The following is a 26,510-nucleotide window of genomic DNA, read 5'->3' on the forward strand; positions in this document are numbered from 1 at the left end:
TTTTTAAAAAATTAAATCCTATTACACAAAAAATTTCTGCAATAACAAAAGCAACTACCAGAAATATAATAAGTAGGTGATTCTTGGAGAAAATTAAAGTATCTAATAATAACAATATTAAAATATGCTTAGTTCTCATTAAATGTAAATAACCATAATTTAAAACATTTTTAGTATGCATTTATTTTTATTTTTTAATTATTTATCTTAAAAATTGCAGTAAAATCTACATAATATATAATTTACCCTTTAAACCATTTTTAAGTATATACTTCAGTGGCATTAAGTATATTCACACTGTGCAGCCATCACCACTATCCATCTTCAGAAATTTTTCATTTTGTAAAACTGAAACTCTACCCATTAAAAAATAATTCTCCATTCCCATTTCCTCCAGCTCCTGGAAACCATCATTATACTTACTATCTCTATGAATTTGACCATGTTAAGATACTTCATGTAAGTTCAATCATACAGTGTTTGTCCTTTTGTGATTGGTTTATTCCACTTAGTATAATGTCTTTCATATTCATCCATGTTATACGCTAAACCATGCTGTATCAGGTTTTCTTTCCTCTTTCAGGCTGAATAATATTCCATTGCACACATATGCCTCATTTTTTTTTTAGTCCATTAACCACTGTTGGACGTTTGAAAGTCTTCTTTTACCTATCATGAATGATGCTGCTATAAACAAAGATCATTTCGTGTCCTTGCTTTCATTCTTTTGGGTATATATCTGGAATGGAATCGTTGAATCATATGGTAATGCCATATTTAATATTTTGAGGAACCACCATACTGCTTTACATAACAGTTACATCATTTCACATTTCCAACAGTAGTGCATAAGAGTCCCAATTTCTCCACATCCTCACCAATATTTCTTTCTTTTTTCCTCTTTTTCCCTTCATAATAGCTACCTTTCTGGATGTAAAGTGATATCTCATTGTGGTTTTGATTTGCATTTCCTTGATGAATAGTGATATTTACCATATTTTCATGTGTCTATTGGCTATTTTATATCTTCTTTGGAGAAATGTCTATCAAAGTCCTCTGCTCACTGTTATATCAAGTTTTTTGTTTTCATTGTTGAGCTTAAGAGTTCTCTATATATTCTGGTTGTTAACTGCTATTCAGATATATGATTTGCAAATATTTTTCTCCCATTCTGTGGGTTTCCTTTTTACTTTATTAGCCTTGTCTTTTGATGAATAATTTTAAAATTGTGATAAAACCTGTCCATTTTTTCTTTGTTTGACTGTGCCTTTGGTGTCATACCCAAGAAGTTATTGTCAAATACAATGTCTTTATGATTTCACCCTATGTTTTCTTCCAAGAGTTTTATAGTTTAGCACTTAGTTTTAGGTCTTTGATCTATTTTAAGCTGTAAGGTAAGGCATAAGGTAGGGATCTAATTTCACTCTTTTGCATGTGGACATCCAGTTTCTTCAACACCATATGTTTTACAATTCTCCTTTTCCCATTAAATGGTCTTGGTCTCCTTGTCAAAGTCATTTGACCATATATGTGATGGTTTATTTCTGGGTCCTCTATTCTATTGCCTTAGTTTGTATGTCTGTCTTTATGTCAGTACCATACTGTTTTGACTACTGTCGCTTTGTAGTGAGTTTCAAAATAATGAACTGTGTGTTCTCCAACTTTGTTTCTTTCAAGATCATTTTGACTATTTAGGATCTCTAAAATTCCATATGAATTTTAGGATGGATTTTTTTATTTCCTTAAAAATACATTGCTGGGATTTTTGATACGTATCACACTCAAACTGTAGATTACTTTACATAGTATTGATAGCTTAACAGTATTAAGTTTTCCAATGTATGAAAAGTCTAGGGCTGATTAACATACTGAGAAATAAGTCATTCATGAAATTGCTAGCAGAATTATTAATTATTATCATTTGAAAAGTAATTTGGAAACATATATTAAAAGAAAAAACATGTATATCTTTAATGTAATACATGTTTACATGCTCTCTTTTATAGAAATACAATCACCGTAACATAGATAAATATGTACAGTGATATTTATTGTACCATTGCCTATAGTAGTAAAAAACCCGATTTGAGAAGAATCTAAATGTCATTTAGTAGAAGAATGGTTGAATAAAGTATAGCACATTCACATTATAGAATATTATGTAGCAACTTAAAGGTATGAGATATAAAAGAGATATATATTATCAGTTTATCTGGATTGGAAGCAAGAAGGATCTATACAAGTGATTCTATTATGTACAGAACCAGCAAACTCATATATATATATATATATATATAGTGTGTGTGTGTGTGTGTGTGTGTGTGTGTGTGTGTGTCAAACACACGTTTGAAGAAAGGTTTAGAAAAATACACTTGGTTCATAACATTTGTTTTTCTGGAGAAGGGGGTCCATAGGTTTAAGGTGATTGGTAAATAAAAACAATGGAAACATAATACAAAGTTTTATTTCATTTGTCTTTGTAAAGCAGTGTTTTTTTTTTTTTTTTTTTTTTACCTTCATAGATAGGTTTTTTAGTTGTAGACATCACAGCAAGCAGAGTATTTGTAAGTTCAACATTCTTTTTTGTTTGAGATACAATTTTTTGGATGCCCTAGAAGATGAAAATAATATTACTAAATTATCTTATAAATGATCTGATTTCAACTTTTAAAAATTTAAAATAAATCTTAATCCACTTCTAAAGCACAGCTTCCTTAAATTTTAAAAAGAATTTAAAGCAGCTTTCCTAACACAAATATTTTTTCTCTGGTTTGTCCTTGCAGGGTATTTGATATTTAAAAACAAAACCAGGGCTCTTGGGTGGCTCAGTCAGTTAAGTGGCCAACTCTTGATTTCCAATCATGTCATGATCTCAAGGTTGGTAAGTTCAAGTCCCACTTCAGGCTTCACACTGGCAGTATTTCCCTCTGCCCCTACCCCACTCATGCTCTCTCTCTCTCAAAATAAATAAATAAATAAATAAATAAATATACTTAAAAACAAAACAAAACAAAAAAACAGTAAGAGTACAAATCAAGAAAAAGAAATATTAGAAATATTGTATACAGAAATGCCAGAGGAAGAGGGGCACCTGGGTGGTTCAACTGGTTTAGCATCCAACTCGTGATTTCAGCTCAAGTCATGATCTCACAGTTTGTGAGTCTGAACCCTGCATCAGATTCTGAGCTGAGAGTGTGGAGCCTGCTTGGGATTCTCTCTCTCTCTCTCTCTCTCTCTCTCTCTCTCTGCTCCTCCCCAACTCGCATGGACACATGCACACTCTCTCTCTTTTAAAATAAATAAACTTTTTAAAAAATGCTAGAAGAGTTTTTTTTCAGTATGACAGTAAAAAATACTTAAACAATTAAATTGATAAATTCTCATATAAAGTTTTTATCTCTATATAAAACAGTATATCTTTATTGAAAAGTTTTATATTACTACAGTGAAAGATCTAGTGTTAATGGAAACAGACGTTTACAAATACTGTTATTAAGATACATACTTTCAACAGTTAAAAACAAAACTATGTATAAAGAAAATAGTATCAGGTTGCTCATTTCAAGAAAAATACACTACAATAAACATAATGTGGGGTATTTAGATGGTATTTTCTCAAAGTTAGTGGGAAAAATTTACTAAGTTAATGCATTGAGTTTCTACAATATATGTTGTACAAAGAAATAAAACATTTTTAATTTTGTCATTTCCTTAAGGCAGGTGTTTGCTCCAAAAATGTTTATCTGTTATTATTTTTAGGTTAAAAGTCTTGATAGTTTGATAGAAAATAAAAACATTTATAATGGAATCATTTCTATTCTATCCATAAAAGAAGACTACTATTATTTTTCTCTAATTATGGAATAGAAATTTAGATAGTGAATTATTCAGACTATTTGTTAGTTGCTATTCTCTTTCTCTTTCTTGTTTCTTAAGGCAATATAACTGCTTATAATTAATGCCTCTATCAAAGGGAAAGCTTTAGCTTAGGAGAGAAAACCCAAATTGTTGGTAAAGTAGGAGCTAATAAATGGAAAGCAGTATTGTAGGTTATATGAAGTAGCAGGTGAATCTAAAATAAATTACATTTGTCTAAAATGTACATATACTATAAAACTACTGATCTCATTGTCTGGCAGTTAAGAAGAGGAGAGCTTATCTGAATCTAAAAAGCATATTATAATTAATTTTTCTGAATTTACAGAATTCTTGTTTGCCTAATCATGCCTTACTTAATAGTCAAATTTATTTTATCTCTGAATTACATACCCATAGAATGGTAAAAAGTAGCCAATGGATAAATGTTGAGATAAAGATGCACAGTGAGAAATAAAAACTGGCCAAAGTATTGGTAGTATGTATAATTACTTGGGACTTTAGAAAAATATGACAGACCAAATAAAAATAATCTACATTTTTAAAAACACCTTTAAACTCAGTATCTATAGGAAATATACTAAGATGATGATTATATAATGCCTCTGGAGCAATAATAAGAAATGGCATCTATAAATTAGTTCCTAGATATTGGCTGGGGAGATAGTAATGAAGGAAAAGGGAAAAGTAAAAATAATGTTTATTTTCCTTCCAATTTACCCTCATGTTGAGTTTCTCTGTTGCAGATCCTGCCTGGGGTTGGACAAAAGGAAAATGTATAAATATAAAAAGGAGGATTATAAGATGGGTTTATCTCAGCCATCTGCAGAATCTATAATAGTGAGCAAGAAAAGAAGGTTGAAAAAAAATGGAACTCCAATTTAGTGGTGACAGGGAAGGAAGAGATATATAAAAATGCATATATGTTAGATGAGCTTAATCAGTGTTTACTTCCACTTATGTTTTGCTAAGCTGGTTATATGACTAAGACTGGTACAATCTGGTTATTTACATATAATTAATGCTTTACTAATTAAAAAAAAATCACATTGTACACTAAGAATAAAAATTACCTGAAGGTTCTTTATTTAGTGAGGGAAACTGGATGGTTTTATAAATGGTTGACCCAGCCCTAGATGTTCTGTGATATGCTTTTGGAGGTTTATTCACATGGGGTGAAATGTACTCAGATCTTTCTAGAAATATTAGAAAATATATTAACTGTTAGATAGATTACATTTGTAACTAATTTTGATACACTTGCCAATAAAATTGAAATAACTAAATTTTTGAGATGATTAATTAGTAAAGAAATATACATTAAGAAGGATAGTTTTAGAGATCAGAGCTAAGTTATAAAAAAAGCAAGTCACAAAAAACCATCTATATAAATTCCATTTCTTTGAAATGGCCAGTGTAGGGAAATTTTATAGAGACAGAAATTAGATTGGTGGGTGATGGCTTGGAGTATGAATATTTCTTTTCCACATAATGAAAATGTTCTAAAATTGAACATGGTGATGGAAGCACAACTCTGTGAATGTACTAAAAGCCATTGATTTACACACTGTACATGAGTGAAATGAATGCTATGTGGCTTATATATCAATAAAACTATTAAGTAGATCAACATCTGACTTTCTATCACAAACAATGGAGGACAGAACTCAGTGGAATGACATATTAAAAGTGCTACAAGGGGCGCCTGGGTGGCACAGGCCAGGCTGAGTATGGGCTCAGGTCATGATCTTACAATTTGTGGGTTTGAGCCCTGTGTCAGGCTCTGTGCTGACAGTTCAGAGCCTGGAGCCTGTTTCAGAATCTGTGTCTCCCTCTCTGCCCCTTCCCTGCTTGTGCTCTGTCTCTCTCTCTCTGAAATAAATAAATGTTAAAAAAAATTCAAGTACTGAAATCAAAAATTCACAATCAAGAATTTAATACCCAGCAAAATTATTATTCAAGATAAAATGAAAACATTCCTAGATTAAAAAAAAAAACTAACAATATTTGTTATTATATTAGCAAAAATGTCTTAGAAGAAATGCTAAAAAGAATACTTCAGGCTGATACAAAATGACACTAGGTAGTAACTTCTCATTATATATAAAAATTGACTCAAAGTAAATTACATCCCTGAATGTTACAGTTATACTATAAATGTCTTAGAAAAATAGAAAATCTTGAGATTTTAATTAGACAATGATTTTTAAATACGAGTTTAAAAGCATGATTCATAAAAGAAAATTTAATACATTGGGCCTCATAAAAATTTAAAACTTTTGACTGCCATTAAGAAAGTTAAGATGAGGGGGGTGCCTGGGTGGCTCAGTGGATTAAGGGTCTGACTTCAGCTCAGGTCATGATCTCATGGTTCTTGGGTTCAAACTCCACATCAGGCTCTGTGCTGTCAGCTCAGAGCCTGGATCCTGCTTTGGATTCTGTGTCTACCCTCTCTCTGCCCCTCCCCTGCTCATGCTCTGTCTCTCTCTATCAAAAATAAATAAAACCTTTTTTAAAAAGTTAAAATGAGAGATGCCTTGGTGGCTCAGTCGGTTGAGTGGCTGACTCTTGATTTTGGCCCAGGCCATATGTCAGGTTTTGTGCTGAGTATGGAGCCTGCTTAAGATTCTCTCTCTTTCCCTTTACACCTTTCCCCCATTCATGTTCTCTCTCTCTCTCAAAATAATCACATATATATATGATACATATATATATATATGTATATATATACATGTATATATGTAATAAAGAAAGTTAAGACAAGCTGTAGACTAAAAGAAAATAATTTCATATTATGTATCCAATAAAGAAGTTGCATCCAGAATATATAAAGAACTCTTAACATTTTAAGAACTTAAAAGATTAAACTTTACAAATGGGCAAAAATTAAAAAGTTTTAAAAGACATTTCACCAAAGAAATATACAAATGGGTACTAAACACATGAAAAGATTCCCAAAATAATTTTTCAGGAAAATGTAAATGAAAACCACAATGAAATGCCATTTCGCATCCAACAGAATGTCTATAATCAAAAGGATGGACAATAGCCAAATGATGGAAAGACTATGAAGAAATAAATTCATTCATACCTTGCTTGTCTGTAGGTAAAATGGTACAGCCACTTTAGAAAAGTTTGACATTAAAAAATAGTTAAACATAAATTTACCATACAACATGGCAACTCTACTCCTAGATATCCACCTAAGAGAAATGAAAACTTATGTCTTCACCAAGACCAACATAGGAATATTGAGAGCAGCATTCATTATAGCCAAAAAGTGAAATGAACCTAAATGTCCATCAGCCTAAGAATGGATAAAGAATATGTGCTACACTTCAGTGTACTTGGAGAACAATGCTACAGTATTTCATTTGTATCATTAGGAACCAAATTTAACTCAATTATTTGTTTAAGGCTTTGAAAATTAAGTATATGTTTCATCTCAATGTTTCTCTTAACCTTTCAAATGTCTCTTTCAGAAATAATAATTAAAAGTTTGAGATACAGGGACGCCTGGGTGCCACAGTTAAGTGTCCGACTTTGGCTCAGGTCATGATATCATGGTTCATCGGTTTGAGTCCTGCATTGGGCTCTGTGCTGACAGCTCAGAGCTTGGAGCCTGATAAGGATTCTGTGTCTCCCTCTATCTCTGCCCCTCCCCTGCTCATATACTGTCTCTCTTTGTCTCAAAAATAAACATAAAAAATTTTTTTTAAAAGTTTGAGATACAGAGGTAAGATGTAATAATCCTAATTTTACTTTTTCAAATTGTCATTAAAAGTGACAATAATGCTGAGGGAAAAATGTGCTACAGCCATAGAAAGGAATACTATTCAGCAATAAAAATGATGCATGTTACTATATAGGTAAACTTCAAAATCATGCTCACTGAAAGAAGCTACATACAAAACACCATGTATTCTTTGATTCCATTCATATGAAATGTCCAGAAAAGGCAAATTGATAGGCACCAAAAGCAGATTAGTGGTTTGCCTGGGACGGGGAGTGAGAACTAACTTAACTATCATTAGGGATCCTGTGGGAATGGCAAAAATGTTCTAAAACTGAATTAAGATGGTGACTGCATACCTAGATAAATCTACTAAAATCCTTGACCCATACAATTAAGATGGGATAGATTTTCTGATATGCAATTTGTGCCTCATTCAAGTGTTTTTTTTTATATAGTTGCTAATCTGTACCTCTCTGAGAAACAAATTTACCAACTAGAGTACAATATTTATGCAGTTGTTTGTGTCTTTAGCCTTACAGTATCCACTCAAAGCACTCTTTTCCAGTTCCTTTGAGCACTCATTTTTCTCTACTTCTGTCAGTAAGGTTATGTCATGCGTTTATTGTTTTTTTCAAGCTTTATTGAGATATGTTTGACATATATAGCATAAGTTTAAGGTGTACAATGTGTTGGTTTGACACAGTTATCTATTGCAAAATGATTACTATCATAGCATTAGCTAATTCCTCTATTACATCACATAATTACCATATCTTTTTGTAGTGAGAACATTTAACACTTACTCTTCTAGCAACTTTCAAGCATATAATACAGTATTGTTAACTATAATCATCAGGATGTGCTTTATTTATTTATTTACTTATTTATTAATTTAATTTAATTTTATTTTATTTTATTTTATTGTTTAATTTACATCCAAGTTAGCATATAGTGCAACAATGATTTCAGGAGTAGATTCCTTGATGCCCCTTACCCATTTAGCCCATCCCTCCTCCCACAACCCCTCCAGCAACCCTCTGTTTGTTCTCTATATTTAAGAGTCTTTTATGTTTTGTCCCCCTACCTGTTTTTATATTACTTTTGCTTCCCTTCCTTTATGTTCATCTGTTTTGTACATGATGTGCATTAAATATCCAGAACTTATTCATCTTCTAACTTGGAAGTTTGTACTCTTTGACCAACATCTCCTCATTTCCCCAACCTATAGCCTCTGGTAACCACCATTCTATTCTCTGTTTCCATGAGTTTGGCTTTTTTAATTTTTTTTTAGATTCCACATATAAATGAGATCATATTGTATGTCTTTCTCTGTGTGACTTGTTTCACTTTAACATAATTCCTTCAAGGTCCATCCATGTTGTTGAAAATGGCAGGATTTCCTTTTTTATAGCTGAATAGTATTCCATTATATATATTCAATTCTATTATGAACATTATATTTCATATACAAATAATATATAATTATATTTTTATATACAATTTATTTCCCATATATATTTATATAATAAAACCACTATTTTGAATTCTTTATATGGTAAATTTTAAATCTCTGTGTCTTTGGGTTTGGTAGTGGAAGATTATTGTAATCCTTTGGTGGTATCGTGTTTCTTTGATTTTTCATATACCTTGGAGTTTTGTGCTGCTGTCTTACATTTGAAGTAGTAGTCACCTTCTCCATTACTAACTGCCTTCAGGGAAGGACTGCCTTTCATCAGCTCTGCTAGAAATCCAGAGGCTTTCTCCCATCTTGACTGTACAAGCCCTCTCCATACTTCTTGCTCCCTCCTGTGGCAGAATTCCTAAACTTGTATATTTTCTCTGGATCTTGCAACAGACCAGGCCAAGCCCTGACAGTTTAGTTTCCCTTTTGTTTTCCCTAACGTCAAGTTGTTTCCCTACAGCTCAGGTTGTAGTTTTTCTCTAGCCCACAGAACCTGGCTTGTTTTCTGCAAGTGCTCCTAGCTGTTCAACAAAGCACTCTCAGGAGCATGCACAGGGAGTTGGCTGCAGAGTTGGGGGAGATGTGGGTGAGATAAGGTTGTTACTGGGGATGCCTGCAACTAGTTGGGGGGATCTGCAAGTGAGGCTTTCCCAGCATCTCATGGGTGGGTTTCCTGATGGGAATCCACAAGACAGCAGAACTATATCCCTTTAATGCTTTCTGAGAATTGTATCTGCCACTCTCCTGATCTCCTCTCACCCCATAATTTAGTGTGCTGGATGCTTTGTGTCCTGCACAACTAACCTATTCTCCCTTCCCTCACAGTGGGAGTAATCATGGAGTGAGAAAGTCTCACTTGGCCTTAGCTGTACCACGTTGGGGGACATGTGATGCAGGCAGAGTCAAACTATTCTTCTTATCCAATCCAATGTGTCCAAAATCTTATTTTTTGCTCCAACAAAGTAATGGAATTTCTTATCTGGAAACCAGGACTTCCACAAAGCTCTCTTGTCTGTGGGTGACTGGTCAAGTCGGTGTTCTCCAGATGCTCCCTGACTGTGGCCAAGAGGGGTTGGAACCATTCATGAGCTACCTCAGAGTCCACAGCCAAGATGGAGGTTTGTCTGCCTATTACCTGATGCACAGGTGGGCAAGGCTTTCCCAGGTCCCTTGGTGTATGATGCTGGATCCCATAACTTCAGTTGCACTTTTGTTCATGAATGGGTGCCAAATTTTTGTCGTTGAGAATGGGGGCACGAAAGAAGGGACATGTTATGCTATCATGATGGTGACATCAATTGTCATATATTTGTATATTCCATATGTTCCAGTCTGCATTTCATCCTAGGATCTCTCAATACCCTGGTTCTCTTCTTTTTTGCATGCATATTTTTATTGAGAAAATTACAATATAATTAAAATATAGTATAATTGAATGATGGAAAAGGCAACATAACTGTATGCTGTATGGATCATTGACTGCTATGTGCATGTTTGGTTTTTTTGGGGGGGAGCCACTTTTTTGTAGAGGACTGGCTACTGAAGGGCCTATCCCTGTATTGTTACTGTATTTGTGTGTAAGTGTGTGTGTGTGTGTGTGTGTGTGTGTTTTGCAGGGAGTCACATCAGAAGAGCTGCCTCTGAAAATGATTATAGATAAAAAAAGTGATCTTTGGCCCTAGTGCAAAATTTTAATACAAATTTGTGGGGTTTTGGGAAGAGCACATGTATTTTGCATGGGAGGGGTATCAAGAATATTTGCAATCAGAGGACATACTATGGTGGATTGGTTTCAATAATGGCCTTGATGTGTTCTTGACTACTGGTATTCATATCCTCTCATAAAATTCTGATCTTGGCTATATAACTTTAGTAAATGGAACAAAAGCTAACAAATGCAAACAGAGACTTCAAAATTGCTTGTACATTGGGCTTTTTCACATGCCAATCTTAGAAGGAACATCTATACTGTTTTCCATAGTAGTTGCACCAATTTACAATCCCACCAACAATGTGCAAATGTTACCATTTCCCTACATGTTCAACAACATTTTTTTATCATTTATCTTGTTGCTGATAACCATTCTAATGGGTGTGAAATGATATTTCATTGTAGCTTTGATTTGCATTTCCTTGATTAGTGATGTCGAGCACTTTTTTATGTACCCATTGGCTTCTTTGTATGTCTTCTTTGAAAAATGTCTATTTACATCCTCTGACCTTTTATAATAGCATTGTTTAGTTTTAGGGTTTTTCCTTCTCCTCCCCCCTGTCCCTCCTACTCCTTTTTTTGCTACTGAGTTGTAAGAGTTCCTTACATACTTTGGGTTTTAAGTTATTATCAGATAGATGGTTTCAAATATTTTCTCACATTCTGTAGGTTGCCTTTTCATTTTGTTGATGGTTCCTTTTGCTGAGCAGAAATTTTAGTTTGATGTCCCACCTGCTTTTGCTTTTGTTGCTTGTGCTATTGGTGTAATGTCAAAAATATCATTGCCAATGTATATGTCAAGGAGCTTTTTACCTGTTTTCTTCTAGGAGTATTGAGGTTTCAGATCCCACATAAATCTTTAATCTATTTCAAATTAATTTTTGTTAATGATATAAAATATGGTTGTTTTGTTCTTGCATATTGATAACCAATTTTCCAACATCATTCACTTAAGACACTATTATTTCCCATTGAGTATTCTTATCTCCCTGTCAAATATTAATATATATGAAGATTTATCCTGGCTCTTGATTCTGTTCCTTTGGTATATGGTCTGTTTTTATGTCAGTACTATCCTGTTTTGATTATTATAGCTTTATAATATAGTTTGAAATAAAGAAGTGTAATGCCTCTAGCTTTGTTCTCTCTCAGGATTGTTTTGGCTCTTCAGGGTCTTTTGTGGTTCCAAACAAATTTTAAGATAGTTTTTTCTATTTTCAGAAAAATTCCATTGAAGTATTAATAGAGATTGCATTGCATCTATAGATGACTTTTTGGAATAGTATAAACATTAAAATTTTTTTAATGTTTATTTATTATTGAGAGACAGAGAGACACAGAGCATGAACAGGGGAGGGGCAGAGAGAGGGGTAGAAACAGAATCTGAAATAGGCTCCAGGCTCTGAGCTGTCAGCACAGAGCCTGACGTGGGCTCGAACTCATAAACTGTGAGATCATGACCTGAGCTGAAGTCAGTCACCCAACCAACTGAGCCACCCAGGTGCCCCGGATAGTATAAACATTTTAAAAACATTAACTTCCAATCCACAAACCTAGGGTATCATCCCATTTATTTGTGCTTCTTCAATTTCTTTCGTCAAAATGTTATAGTTGTTATGCTTAGATTATTATCAACCTTGTTTAAATTTATTAAGAATAAATAATTTATTTTGAATAAAGTATTCTGAATACTTATTTGATTGTTTTGATGTTACTGTGAATGAGTCTGTTTTCCTTATTTCTATTTCAGATATTTCATTTTTAGTGCATAGAAATGCAATTCATTTCTGTATATTGATTTTGTATCCTTCGACTTTACTGCCTTCACTTATCAGTCCTAACAGTTTTATGGTAGAATCTTTAGGATTTTCTCTATATAATATCATATCATTTGCAAACTTCACTTTTTCTAATTTGGATGCCTTTTATTTCTTTGTATTGCTTAATTGCTCTAAAATTTCCAGTACTAAGTTGAATAGGAATGATGAGAATGGGCACCTTTTCCTGATCTTAGCTGAAAACCTTTCAATCTTTCACCTGTGCACTTGTCATAAATGACCTTTATTATGTTGAGATATGTTCCTTCCATACCTATGGAGAGTTTTTATCGTGAAAACATGTTAAATTTGTCAAATGTCTTTTCTGAATTTATTGAGGTGATCATGTGATTTTTACCTCATTTTGTTAATGTGGTGTATCACATATAATGATTTATGTATGTAGATCCCTCTTTGCATCTTATGGATAAATTCCAATTGGTCACAGAATATTATCCTTTTAGTGTACTGTTGAGTTTGTCTTGCTGGAATTTTGTTGAGAATTTTTGCTTCAATTTTCATCAGGGATATTATTTCTCAGGGTCATAATTTTCTTTTCTTGTAGTGTCCTTTGGTATGAGGGTAATGCTAACCTTGTAAAATGAGCTTGAGAGAATGTCTTTCTCTTCAATTTTTGGGAAGTGTTTGAGAAAGACTGGCATTAATGATTCTTTAAATGTTTGGTAGAATTCACCAGTGAAACCATCTAGGTGTGGACTTTTCTTTGATGGGTTGTTTTTGATTACTGATTCAATATTATCATTATTGGTCTACTTAGATTTTCTATTTCTTTACAATTCAGTCTTTGTAGATGATATGTTTCTAGGAATTTATCCATTTCTTCTAGGTTATACAATTTTTTGGCTTATAATTATTCATTGTATCTCATAATCTTTGAATCTCTATAGTATCATTTTAATGTCTACTCTTTCATTTCTGACCTTTGAGTCTTTCTTTTTGTAGAAAAAATACTTAGTCTAGCTAAAGTTTTGTCAATTTTATTTACCTTTTCAAAAAAACCCATTTCTTATCATCATTGATCTTTTTATTATTTTTATGGTCTTTATTTCCACTCTGATCTTTGCTATTTCTTTATTTGTGCTAACTTTGGGCTTAGCATTTTCTTCTTTTGTAGTTCCTTGTGGTAAAAAGTTGTTTACTTGATATCTTTCTTTCCTTTTTTTGTAATGCAGATGTTTACCCCTATAAACTTACCTCTTAGAACTGCTTTTGATTCATCCTTAAGTTTTGGTGTGTTGTATTTCTATTTTCATTTGTTCCAAGTTATTTATTCATTTTACATTTTGTTTGTTCTTTGATTGGTTGTTTGGGAATGTGTTGTTTAATTTACACATATCTGTGAATCTACTAGTTTTCACTCAGTTATTGATTTTTCATTCCATCCACTGCAGTCAGAAAAAAATTCTTGGTAATTTTCAATCTTCTTAGTCTAAGACTTTTTTTATGACTTATCATATGATCTCTTCTGGAGACTGCTGTGTGTGTATTTGGGAAGAATATGAGAATGTGTATTGTGCTGCTATTGTATGGAATTCTCTATATGTCAGTTAGGTTTATTTGGTTTAAAGTAGAGCTCAAGTTGAATGTCTCCTTATTGATTTTCTGTCTGGATGATCTATGGGTGTATGATGTTGAAAGTGAGGTATTGAATTCTCATACTATTATTATATTATTGTCTATTTCTCCCTTCATATCTGTTAATACTTGCTGGATATATTTAGGTGTTTGATGTTGGGTGAATAAAAATTTATGATTGTTGCATTCTCCTGATGAATTCGCAATTTTATAAATATATAATTATCATTCTGTCTTCTTGTTACTGCTTCTGAATTTAAGTCTATTTTGCCTGATACAAGTATAGCTACGTTACTTTAATTTGGTTTCCACCACTATCTTTTTCCTTCACTTTGACCCTACATGTGTCCTTGAGTATTCTTGGCTCCTCTGTCAAATAGTAGTTGGCCATATATGAATGTGTTAATTTCTTGGCTCTCAATTCTGTTTGGTTGGTGTATCTGTTTTTATGCCAACTGTTTTCACTACTATAGCTTTATAATAGAGCTTGAAATAAGGAAGTGTGATGCCTCTTGCTTTGTTCTTTCTCAGGATTGCTTTGACTAATTAGGGTCTTTGTGATTCTATATAAATTTTAGGGTTGTTTTTCCTAATACTGTAAAAAAATGCCATTGGAATCTTAATAGGAATTGCATTGAACCTATAGATGACTTTGGGTAGTATGGATATTTTGACAATATTAATTCTTCCAATTCATGAACATGGGATATTTTTCTTTTTTTTTTTCAGTTTCTTTCATTAATGTTTTGTAGTTTTTAGTGTGGACGTATTTTACCTCCAGGGTTACACTTTTTCCTAACTATTTAATTTTTTTGATGCTATTGTAAATGGGATCATTTTATTTCTTTTTCAGATAACTTGTTGTTAAAGTATAGAAATGCTACTGACTTTTGCATGTTAATTTTGCACCCTGCAACTTTACTGAATTCATTGATTGGATATAGCTTTGGTGTTTTTTTGTTTGTTTTGTTTTTTGATAGAGTTTTTAACAAAGAATAGTCTCCCTGCCTGGCTGGAGCAGAACTGGCTCCATAAGTGGCAAGGGTCTTTTTTGTGGTCTTGACTCAAGTAAACTGTGCCCATTTCCCTGGCCGAATAGTGCTACTGGCTTTGCTCTGCCAAAGACCAGTTATGCCTGCTGTATCCTCTGTTCAAGTGTGTCTGGGCTACGGAGCCTCTATTTGTTCTATCTAGGCTTTCTGGTTAGGTTGGTCTAAGAGCTACACTCAGCAGTGGGCAGGGTTTATGAATGAGCTCCCTTGCCTAGGCAGAATGGGCAGGCCTGCTCCAAACAGCCTCCCTAGTGTTCCCAATCAGGTTTTCTAGCTGGAATGGGCTGGGCATGGTCGTTGGTGGGGCTACAAATTAGTTCCCTTTCCTAGGCAAAATAGGGAAACTGACTTCAAGTCCAGATCTTTGTGATCTTGACTCAAGATGACAGTTCCCCATGTTCCCTGGCCAAATTTACCGCTGGCTTTGCTCTGCAAATAATCAGTTCTGTCTGTCATTTTCTGCTCAGTTGGTGTTGAACCACACAGCTTCCAGGTGTTTTACCAGTCTTCCTGGTCAGGTGGGGCAAGAGATATACTCAATGGTGAACCATGCTATGACTTAGCTCCCCTCTCTGGGCAGTGGTAGACCAAGCTCCAGGGCTAGCAAGATTCTTCTTTTAAGAACCCAAGTCATACAGACCTGCTCCTCACCAAGTTCTCTGGTGAGATTATGTCACTATCTTGGCTCTGCAGATGAGCAAACCTGTGGTAAGGATACTACTTTGGTACTACAGGTAGGAACTCAATCTGCCAAGATCTGAGTGCGGGTTTTTGCAAGCACTTCCTCCCTTCCCTGTCACAGATTCCCAGTGGCCAAGTCCCCTGGATTACCCCACAATCCCCATGGTGTGAGACCAGAGTGGGGCTCCCAACAGGTGACACAATGCTATAGGAGCTGAATGTTCATCCTGGGCTCTCTTTTCCAACTGGAGAAATGGGGCTCAGGGGAAATTTCTCAGTGTGGTTCCCCAATGGGCATGGGAAAGAGGCAATATGGTCAGTGTGTAGCCACTTTTCCTATCTTTCTAATGCAATGGTCTTGGTCTCTATGAAGTGGAGACAGTGGTGCTTCACCTTCACCCCAATGTTCTAGGATTTTTTCAGTGGTGTCCTGTCCATGAATAGATTTTAGTTTTTCTTCTTCTTTGAGGAAGTACAGTCAGGAATGACCTTTGTTACAATTTTGGTATGCCACTCTTCCTCCTACCTTTTATGTTTTTGATGTCATAATTTACCTTTGTTTATTTTGTGTATCCATTAACAAATTACTATAGCTGTGGTTATTTTCAATACCTTTTCCCCTTAACCTTTACAGTTAAAAGGTTAATATTTTACCATACTGCAGCATTAGAGTTTTCTGAATTTAACTATATATTTGTCTTTACTATTGTACTGTATGTTTTCATGTCATAATTAGTGTCCTTTCATTTCAGCCTAAAGAACTCCTTTCAGCATTTATTGTAAGGCCTTTCTAGTGGTGATAAACCAATTCAACTTCTCTTTGTTTTTGAGTTTTATTTCACCTTCATTTCTGGTAGGCAACTTTGCCTTGTATTCTTTTTGGGTAGTTGTTTTTTTCAACACTTTGATATATCATCCCACTGTTTTTTGGCCTGCAATGTTTTTGCAGACATTGCTTCTAATGCCTGAGAGGATTTCCATGTATGCAAGAAATATTTTCCTCTTGCTGCTTTTAAAATTCTCTCATTGTATTTGATTTTAGACAGCTTTATTATAATGTGTATTGGCCAATATTATTGTGGATTGAAGTTTTGCACTGATTTATTACTTTTGTGAACTTGGATATTCAAATATCTCCCTAGATTTGGGAAGTTCTTAGCCATTATTTCTTTACATAAGCTCTGTCCCTCTCCTCTTCTTCTGGGATTCTAATCATCCATATATTAGTCAGATTATTGGTGTTCCATAGTTCATATAGTCTTCATTCATTTATTTTCTCTTCTTTGTATAATCTTAATACTGTCTTCTACTTTACAAATTCTGTCTTCTGCTGGATTTGCTACTAACTCTGGAATTTCTGTTTGATTCTTTTTATGATCTCTATTTCTCCATTAAACTTCTCATTTTCTTTGTATATTATTTTCCTGCTGTCATTGAGATGCCTTTCTGTGTTTTTTTTTAAACTTTTTTTTTTGAGAGCACATACACACATGCGTGAGCAGGGGAGGGGCAGAGGGAGAGGGAGAGAGAGAATCTTAAGAGAGAAAGAACCCCCCAGCCTCCAAACATGGAGCTCAATCTTAGGACTGTGAAATCATGATCTGAGCTGAAATCAAGAGTCAGATTCTTAACCAACTGAGCCACCCAGGTGCCCCTTTCTGTGTTTTCTTGTAGCTCAGTGAGATTCCTTAAAACAGCTATTTTGAATTCTTTATCAGTTAAATTGCCAATCTCAATTTTTTTTGAGTTATTGGAAAATTATTGTATTTCTTTCATGGTAACATGTTTCCTTGATTTTTCATGTTCCTAAATGTGCTCTCTGCTGTCATTACATTTTTAAAAGTAGTCACCTCGTCCAGGCTTATTGACTGGCTTCCAGAGAGAAATCCCTTCTGTCATCCCTGCTAGGGTTTCTTAAGTTTTTTCAGACCATTTCTATGGGTATGCCTGTTCCATACCTTTTGCTCTCTTTTGTGGGAGAATTCTTAAGCCTTGTTTCTGTGTTATAAAGACAGGCTGGTTGCTCAAGGCCTCCTTTTTGTTTTCCTTATGGCAGTGCTGACTGCTCAACTTTATGGTTTCTTCCAGGTCTGCTTTTTGTAGGTGTCCACTGTCTGTCAAAGGTCACTCTTGTTGTGGTTGGGAGCATGCACAGGGAGCCAGACACAGCGTGGAGTTTGTGTGGGTGAGACACATGAAGTGCTGGAGGTGCCTGTGGGTCAGGTGTGGGGGATCCACAGGTGAGGTATTTTCAGCAGCTGATGTGTGGGCCTCCCGATTGAGTCCTTGACACACTTAGCAGTCAAAATCCTTTTATACATTTAGTTCTGAGCCTTGGCTGCCGTTCTCTCAGCCGTTCTCTGCCCTCTGGTCATGCAGCTTATGACTCAGTTCTCTGGATAAGACAGGAGAGAAATTGGTCTTTTTGACAGTATCCTGCATACCTAAAGAAGCTGGGTACTTACATGCTCTCACTCTTTCCCATGCAAGAAATCCCGGGATGAAAAGGGCTCTCTTGACAATGAAGTATGGCTGTCCTGAAGGAGTGGTGCAGTAAAGTCAAAATGTTCCTTTTGCCCTCTACAATGTATCCAATATCAGATTTTGTTGTTCCAACAGTGTGCTTGGAACTACTTCCATGGACTCCTGGGCTCAACAAAACGTCTCTCATCTGTGGATGATCACCAACTTGGTTGTCCTTGTGTGGGGCAGGGGGAGGGGAGATGGTAAAAAAAGAAAAAAAGAAACAAAACCCCTGCAATGTTGATGTCATCACTGTGATCCTCCTTCTCTCTTGCCAAATATTTTACAGGAAATGTCACTTATTGTTTTTAGTTCTCTGATATATCTAATTATATCAAAGTGCTTTTTAGAAAGCTTTCTCCCTTCTCATTGAGAAAGGTTTTCTTTTCTCAAATGCTACAAAGCATTTTAATGCAGTAGTGCTTTTAATATTTGCAAATATAGATGTACAAAAGCTCTTCTTCCTTTTCCTATGTAAATTACAATAATTAGCAGTACAGCCTTCACTATTTTTTACCTGCTATAGAGGGTGGCACACACAGTTTTTGTCAGAAGGATAGAGTTTCTTATTCTCAGCATCTTCCTTAATTTTGTCCTTTATCCAAATGCTGTTTTAGTTGGGACCAGAATACTCATTTTTGTATGTGATATGTAATCTAATTTAGAAGGATGCATCCATAAGGATATCTTTGACAATCTGAACTATAGGCATAAACCATTGGTTTCCCCTCACTAATTCAGTTAAAGTTTATTAGATTTTTTTTTTACAAATCCTACTGATTTTAAAAGTAACGTGCTGTTGCAGAACACTTTCATTTAAACAAATAAGTATAAGCCTTATATTATTTAATCATTGGCTAGAATTAAACTGAAGCCACAGGCTGAGAGGCTTAGCAAGAGGTTGTAATTGAGAAAATAAAATACTGTTGACATTATTTATTTCAAGCCATAATTCTAAACTAGTCATTAACATTTGTCAAATATGAGCAAAAGCTGGGGGGGATCAAGTCACTAAAGATAAAAACCTTAGTGCATGTTAGAGTAATGGCCCCATAATGTCAAATTTATATTTATTCTTCATCTTATTTTCATGAAAGTATCAAGACTAGATTGTATGAAAATATTTTGGTACATCTTGGTATTAAATACTGAATATAATTTTGGATGCAGGTGGTATAGAAGACTAGCTATCCTAATGACCTAATTCTAACTAAAATGCTACATTTAAAAAATGCATTTTATTTTTTTTAAATTTTTAACATTTATTTTTGAGAGACAGAGAGACAGAGCATGAGTGGGGGAGGGGCGGAGAGAGAGGGAGACACAGAACCTGAAACAGGCTCCAAGCTCTGAGCTGTCAGCACAGAGCCCAATGCTGGGCTTGAACTCACAAACCGCGACATCATGACCTGAGGTGAAGTCAGACGCTTAACCGACTGAGCCACCCAGGTGCCCCTAAAAATGCATCTTAAAAACTATTGCTGAGATGGCATAAAATATACTCAGGAAAGCAACACAAACAAAAAAAGAAGAAGTAAAAGCATTTAACTTGCAGATTTCTGCTAAAAATGTGTGTGTGTGTGTGTGTGTGTGTGTGTGTGTGTGTGTATGTGTGTGTGTGTGTGTGTGTGTGTTGTACATAATTTTATAAAGTGGATTTATAATGTGGGAGGTGGGGGAGAAGACAAGGTGGGTAATTTCACAATAAAGGGAAATAAAAAAGAGGGCATAATCAAGTATTTTGGAAAGTACTGGTATAGAACATCATTATTATATATGGCTTATGGTGGCAGATGTGAAAGCTGGGAAAGAAGGGAATGGGATTATAACAGCACAGAGTAGGAACCATTAGAATGACTTTTTAAAAATATATATATTAGTTATACATACTTTCTGAATGCTTAAAACATTTCATAAAAAGTAAAATGAAAAATCATGCTACAAAAAGTATTCCAGGTAATTAGTTATTTTACATTGTTATATCTTTTACCTTGAGTGTCAAAGGTTGAAAAACTGATCCTGTTTGTAGAGAATTTACGTGGTGCAATGTGACTGTTAAAAAAATCTTCTTGATGTTGTGTGGACATATATCTGTTTTTGAATAAATTCACACCTAAAATAAAATGAAAAAAAATTTCACAAAGACATTGCAAATATTTGCATACTACTCCCTAGTCTCCATGTATTAGTTTTTATTTTTGCATTTGTAATTTTTCTTTTCATATTTTTAAATATTTATTTATTTTGAGAGAGGGACAGGGATAGAGAGAGAACAAGTGGGGGAGTGCAGAGAGAGGGAGAGAGAGAATCCCAAGCTGGCTTCTACATGGGGCTGGATCTCATGACCCTGAGATCGTGACCTTAGCCAAAATCAAGAGTCAGACACTTAACTGACTGAACCACCCAGGGGTCCCTTCTTTTCATATCAGACAAGTGGTCACTTGTCTATCATTCTAATTTCTATAAACTACTTTTTCATTTTCCCTCCCTTTTTTTGTTCTGTACTTTTAGGTAACATCTTCTTTAATCTTGACCTTTAACCCAAACTCATTTTACCTTAAACATGAATATTCATTTCTATATTTGAGCTATAGTCTTGTTTTAACTCCTTTCCTCTTAGCAATTTCTTCCAAATTTTGCTTAGAACATTTAATTATAAATTCACAATTAGTAAATAAGCATAGATTAATTAGCTAAATAAATTTTGTTCTTAAAGGATATGGTATTTTAAATTGACTAAATGTAGGTAAGAGTACTTCATTGCTTTGCCAAAGGTTATTATTTAAAATTGACAAGGACTCCTAATAATAAGGAACATTGAAGCAAATAGTAACTGAAAGTACCAAAACAAAAATAGTCTGAAAATTAAAGACAGAAAAATTACTCTTCATACTTTATCAAATTTGCTAGAGTAAAACACGAAACAAATTTAACTGCTTGATTCAAACAGTTTCATTTTTATAATGCCTTAGTCATAAGCTGTTTGAGTTAGTAATTTTTATTTGTGGGGTGCCTGGGTGGCTCAGTGACTTGAGCATCTGACTTCAGCTCAGGTCATGATTTCAGGTTCATGAGTTTGAGCCCTGAATTGGGTTTGCTGCTGTCAGTGCAGAGCCTGCTTTAGATCTGTTCCCCGCAGCCCCCCCCCCAAAGTCTCTGCCCTTCCCCCGCTCATGCTCTCTCTCTCTCTCTCTCTCTCTCTCTCTCTCTTAAAAACAAAAATAAAACATTAAAAAAATTTATTTGCTTCATTTTTTAAATTTTATTTTAATTCCAGTTAGTTTCCATACAATGTTATGTTACTTTCAAGTGTACAATAAATATAGTGATTCGACAATTCCATATACCACCCAGGGCTCATCACAAGTGCCTCATTAATTCCCATCATCTATTTCACCCATCCCCCACCTACTTCCCCTCTGGTAACTATCAGTTTGTTCCCTGTAGTTAAGAGTCTATTTCTTGGTTTGTCTTTCTCTTTCTCTTTTTTTCCATTGCTCATTTGTTTTGTTTCTTACATTCCACATATGAGTTGAATCACATAGTTTTTGTCTTTCTCTGACCGACTTTTTCCACTTAGCATTATATTCTCTAGCTCCATCCATCTCATGGCATATGGAACTCAAAATGGATTAAAAACTTAAATGTGAGGGCTGAAACCACAAATATCCTAGAAGAGAGCTCAGGAAGTAATGTTTCTGACATTGGCTGAGGCAACATTTTTCTAGGTATGTCTCCTGAGGCAAGGGAGAGCAAAAATAAACTATTGTAACTATATCAAAATAAAATTCTTCTGCACAGCAAAAACAAACAAACAAACAAACAAAAACAAAAAAACAATCAACAAATTAAAGGCAATATACTGAGTGGGAGAAGATATTTGACTATTTTAACTAGTTCTTTTTCAGAAATAAATGTGTGATATAATGAAATAAATAAAGCATTCACAAGCAAAGTTTCAGAAATCTTACCTTAATCTTAAATTTCACCAAGAACACATATTTTGGTGCTTATATTTGAGATTCAACTATTTCCAAATGCTATATTTCGGCATTGTTTCTGCAAAAGTCATGACTACAATATTTCTTGCACCAGAGAGAAACGTATCTAATAGTGTTACTCCAGGATTAGAAGCAGTAGTGTAATCTGCGAGTAGACAACTACTCTAATAGAGATGTAAGTTCACATACCAACTTAATTATGTACAGGGAATTGCTAACCAATGAAATAACTGTTATAATCCTCTCATAACACTCATCAACTAGCTCTTACTGTTTTTTCCAGTTTAAAGCAACTTTCCTTTCCAAACCAGCAACAGAAAGTGAGTAGACTAGCAGTGAGAAATACTACACTGAGTATATTCTAAGGTCACTAAAGCACTGGATATTATGGTTTACTTTCTAAGTGAATGAGTTTTAAAATTAATAATATCTAGCTGATTTTCTATTGATAGCAAATACTAAAGTTTAATTAATTATAAGAGGGAATTCATGAAGATTTTTACCCATGTAATAATATATACTTACTGTTGTCATTAATGATCCATACAAAATAAAATCCAAAAAAAAGACATAAACTATAAATATTAGACTTGAAAAATACTTGTCACCAGGGTGACTTTTATGTTGTGTCTTGATTTTATCAATTATTTTTTCTCTTCCAACATTATATGTCAAGTGTCCTACATCAGTCTCTATAGACAAAAAAAAAAAAAAAAAAAAAAAATCCCCAAACACTTTAAAAGGTAAACATTAATGTGTGGTTTTTTGTGTGTGTAGTATGAATTTAATTAGCATTTGTTATTATAGTAAAAGAGAAAAACACAATGTCTGAATTGTACAATCAAAAATTTCATAGAATTTGCATGCTAAAGCAATTATATAAGCCTCATTATAATGAAATGTTTAGGGATTTGATCAAGAAAAAAATCAGGATGATGAAAACCTGATAAAACTGAGGCACAACTGACACTGAATAATCCCTTAACGAGTGCTTTTTCTACACAAGGCTATCTTTTTTAAAAAACTATTTTTAATTTTTCTTTTTTAGAAAAGAGAGAGAGCATGTGAAAGGGGGAGAGGGGCAGAGGGAGGGGAGAAGAGAGGGAGAGAGAGAGAGAAAGAGAGAGAGAGAATCTTAAGCAAGCTCCATGCTCAGCGCAGAGCCCAACACGGGGCTAGATCCCATGACCCTGGGTTCATGACCTGAGCTGAAATCAAATATCGGATGCTGCACTGACTGAGCCACCTAGGCACCCCTACAATGTGATCTTTTTATAAAAACTTAAATCATTTTGAGGACTTAATGTTAATATTATAACTTCATGCTGTAGGAGTATACAAATGAGATGGAATATGACATTTTTGTTCATAGTTCAAGTTATAAACCATAGTCCCACATCAGAAAAAGTTACTATGAGGGAGAAATTCTTTGACTCTCTCAAGACTATTTTATGCCATTTTTAGGTTATATAATTGTAAACTAAGTAGGCATCAGTGATGTAGAAGAATAAGATATTCTGTGGTCTAAAAAAAGTGTCTATCAGTTCCCCTTATGCATATACCTTGTAGCTGGAGAAAGGAATATGAGTAAATTTGCAGTAGTACCTGCATTGAGATTGCATACCATTTCATTTGAGGTTTTTTTTTAATATATAAAATTTATTGTCAAATTGGTTTCCATACAACACCCAGGGCTCATCCCAAAAGATGCCCTCTTCAATACCCATCACTCACCCTCCCCTCCCTCCCACCCCCCATCAGCCCTCAGTTTGTTCTCAGTTTTTAAGAGTCTCTTATGCTTTGGATGTCTCCCACTCTAACCTCTTTTTTTTTCCTTCCCCTCCCCCATGGGTTTCTGTTAAGTTTCTCAGGATCCACATAAGAGTGAAAACATATGGTATCTTCATTTGAGTTTTTATGGGATTTGAACATTTGCTGGATTTAGAAACTACTAACTAGGTCAAACAAGAGGAAAAACACAAGAAATATATTAAAAAAGAATTTAAATTAAAAAGGAGATAACTAGGATTGGTGATTTGGATCAAATAAAATACCTAATGTTTTGTGAATGAAAGATGGTTATAGGAAAGCAAGTATCAAAGGTTGGAAACTTATCATAAATCTGACACCATAATAGGGACCTTGCTTTGTTGTAATGACTGAGACCATGAATAATTGTTAAAGGTTGTACTCTGATCTTTGTTGCCCAAATATATATTCACTGCAACATAAGAAGAGGAGGCAACCAGCCTGGGTATCTTTACCAAAAAGAACCACAAAGCAGAAGATTGGATAGAACAACTTTCACTACATTTGCGAAAATAAAATGACATACAGCAGTGAGAAATGGGGATATTAGTAGATACATCTGAGGCTTCTTTGGTTGTTTCTGCAATTTGTATAAGAATGAATTGTCCATTTGAACTGGACCAAGAGATTCTTAAATGAGCACGGAGGCATTAAAAGCATTTCATAGTGGATAGGATTAAAAACTGGAGGGGGGGGGAAGTATGTCCTAGAGAAATTTATGATCTAGTAAGAATCACAATTTCCCTCCTTCACTATGACCTCTCACTGCTTTCATGCTTTCTGAAAACTCTCCTTCCTGAAGTTCCTAGTGTAGAGTACACACTTATTTTTATTTTATTTATTTTTATTTTTAAAAATTTACATCCAAATTAGTTAGCATATAGTGAAACAATTATTTCAGGAGTAGATTCCTTAGTGCCCCTTACCCATTTATCCCATCCTCCCTCCCACAACCCCTCCAGTAACCCTCAGTTTGTTCTCCATAATTGAGTCTCTTCTGCTTTGTCCCCCTCCCTGTTTTTGTATTATTTTTGTTTCCCTTCCCTTATGTTCATATGTTTTGTCTCCTAAAGTCCTCATATGAGTGAAGTCACACGCTTTCTGTCTTTCTCTGACTGCCTAATTTCTCTTAGCATACTACCCTCCAGTTCCATCCATGTAGTTGCAAATGGCAAGATTTCATTCTTTTTGATTTCCAAATAATATTCTATTGTATACCACATCTTCTTTATCCATTCATCCATCGATGGACATTTGGGCTTTTTCCATACTTTGGCTATTGTTGACAGTGCTGCACAAACCTGGGGGTGCATGTGTCCCTTCAAAACAGCACACCAGTATCCCATGGATAAATGCCTAGTAGTGCAATTGCTGGGTCATAGGGTAGTTCTATTTTTATTTTTTTGAGGAACCTCCATACTGTTTTCCAGAGTGGCTGCACCAGCTTGCATTCCCACGAATTCATTTTTTTTTTTCAGTATATGAAATTTGTTGTCAAATTGGTTTCCATACAACACCCAGGGCTCATCCCAAAAGGTGCTGTCCCCAATACCCATCACCCACCCTCCCCTCCCTCCCACCCCCCATCAGCCCTCAGTTAGTTCTCAGTTTTTAAGAGTCTCTTATGCTTTGGCTCTCTCCCACTCTAACCTCTTTTGTTTCTTTTTTTTCCTTCCCCTCCCCCATGGGTTTCTGTTAAGTTTCTCAGAATCCACATAAGAGTGAAAACATATGGTATCTGTCTTTCTCTGTATGGCTTATTTCACTTAGCATCACACTCTCCAGTTCCATCCACGTTGCTACAAAGGGCCATATTTTGTTCTTTCTCGTTGCCTTATAGTACTCCATTGTGTATATAAACCACAATTTCTTTATCCATTCATCAGTTGATGGACATTTAGGCTCTTTCCATAATTTGGCTATTGTTGAGAGTGCTGCTATAAACATTGGGGTACAAGTGCCCCTATGCATCAGTACTCCTGTATCCCTTGGGTAAATTCCTAGCAGTGCTATTGCTGCGTCATAGGGTAGGTCTATTTTTAATTTTCTGAGGAACCTCCACACTGTTTTCCAGAATGGCTGCACCAATTTGCATTCCCACCAACAGTGCAAGAGGGTTCCTGTTTCTCCACATCCTTGGCAGCATCTATAGTGTCCTGATTTGTTCATTTTGGCCACTCTGACTGGCGTGAGGTGATATCTGAGTGTGGTTTTGATTTGTATTTCCCTGATGAGGAGCGACGTTG

General features: G+C 34.7%; 1 protein-coding gene across 1 annotated transcript in view; it reads right to left on the minus strand.

The window, feature by feature from the left end:
• Positions 1 to 2,448: 2,448 nt before the first annotated feature.
• The window catches only part of LOC109276309 (coiled-coil domain-containing protein 7-like), an 81,504-nt gene continuing 57,442 nt past the window's right edge, over positions 2,449 to 26,510 (minus strand). Inside the window, exons 4-6 of the mRNA XM_053895745.1 lie at positions 20,445 to 20,567; positions 4,950 to 5,072; positions 2,449 to 2,611 (exon numbers count right to left, since the gene is read on the minus strand). Coding sequence (XP_053751720.1) covers positions 2,571 to 2,611; positions 4,950 to 5,072; positions 20,445 to 20,567 — 287 coding nt within the window. The 3' untranslated portion in view covers positions 2,449 to 2,570. The remainder of the gene's footprint in view (positions 2,612 to 4,949; positions 5,073 to 20,444; positions 20,568 to 26,510) is intronic.

The sequence above is a fragment of the Panthera pardus genome, unplaced genomic scaffold (assembly GCF_024362965.1).
Source record: "Panthera pardus isolate Hobbes unplaced genomic scaffold, ASM2436296v1 HiC_scaffold_6, whole genome shotgun sequence".
Taxonomy (NCBI): Eukaryota; Metazoa; Chordata; class Mammalia; order Carnivora; family Felidae; genus Panthera; species Panthera pardus.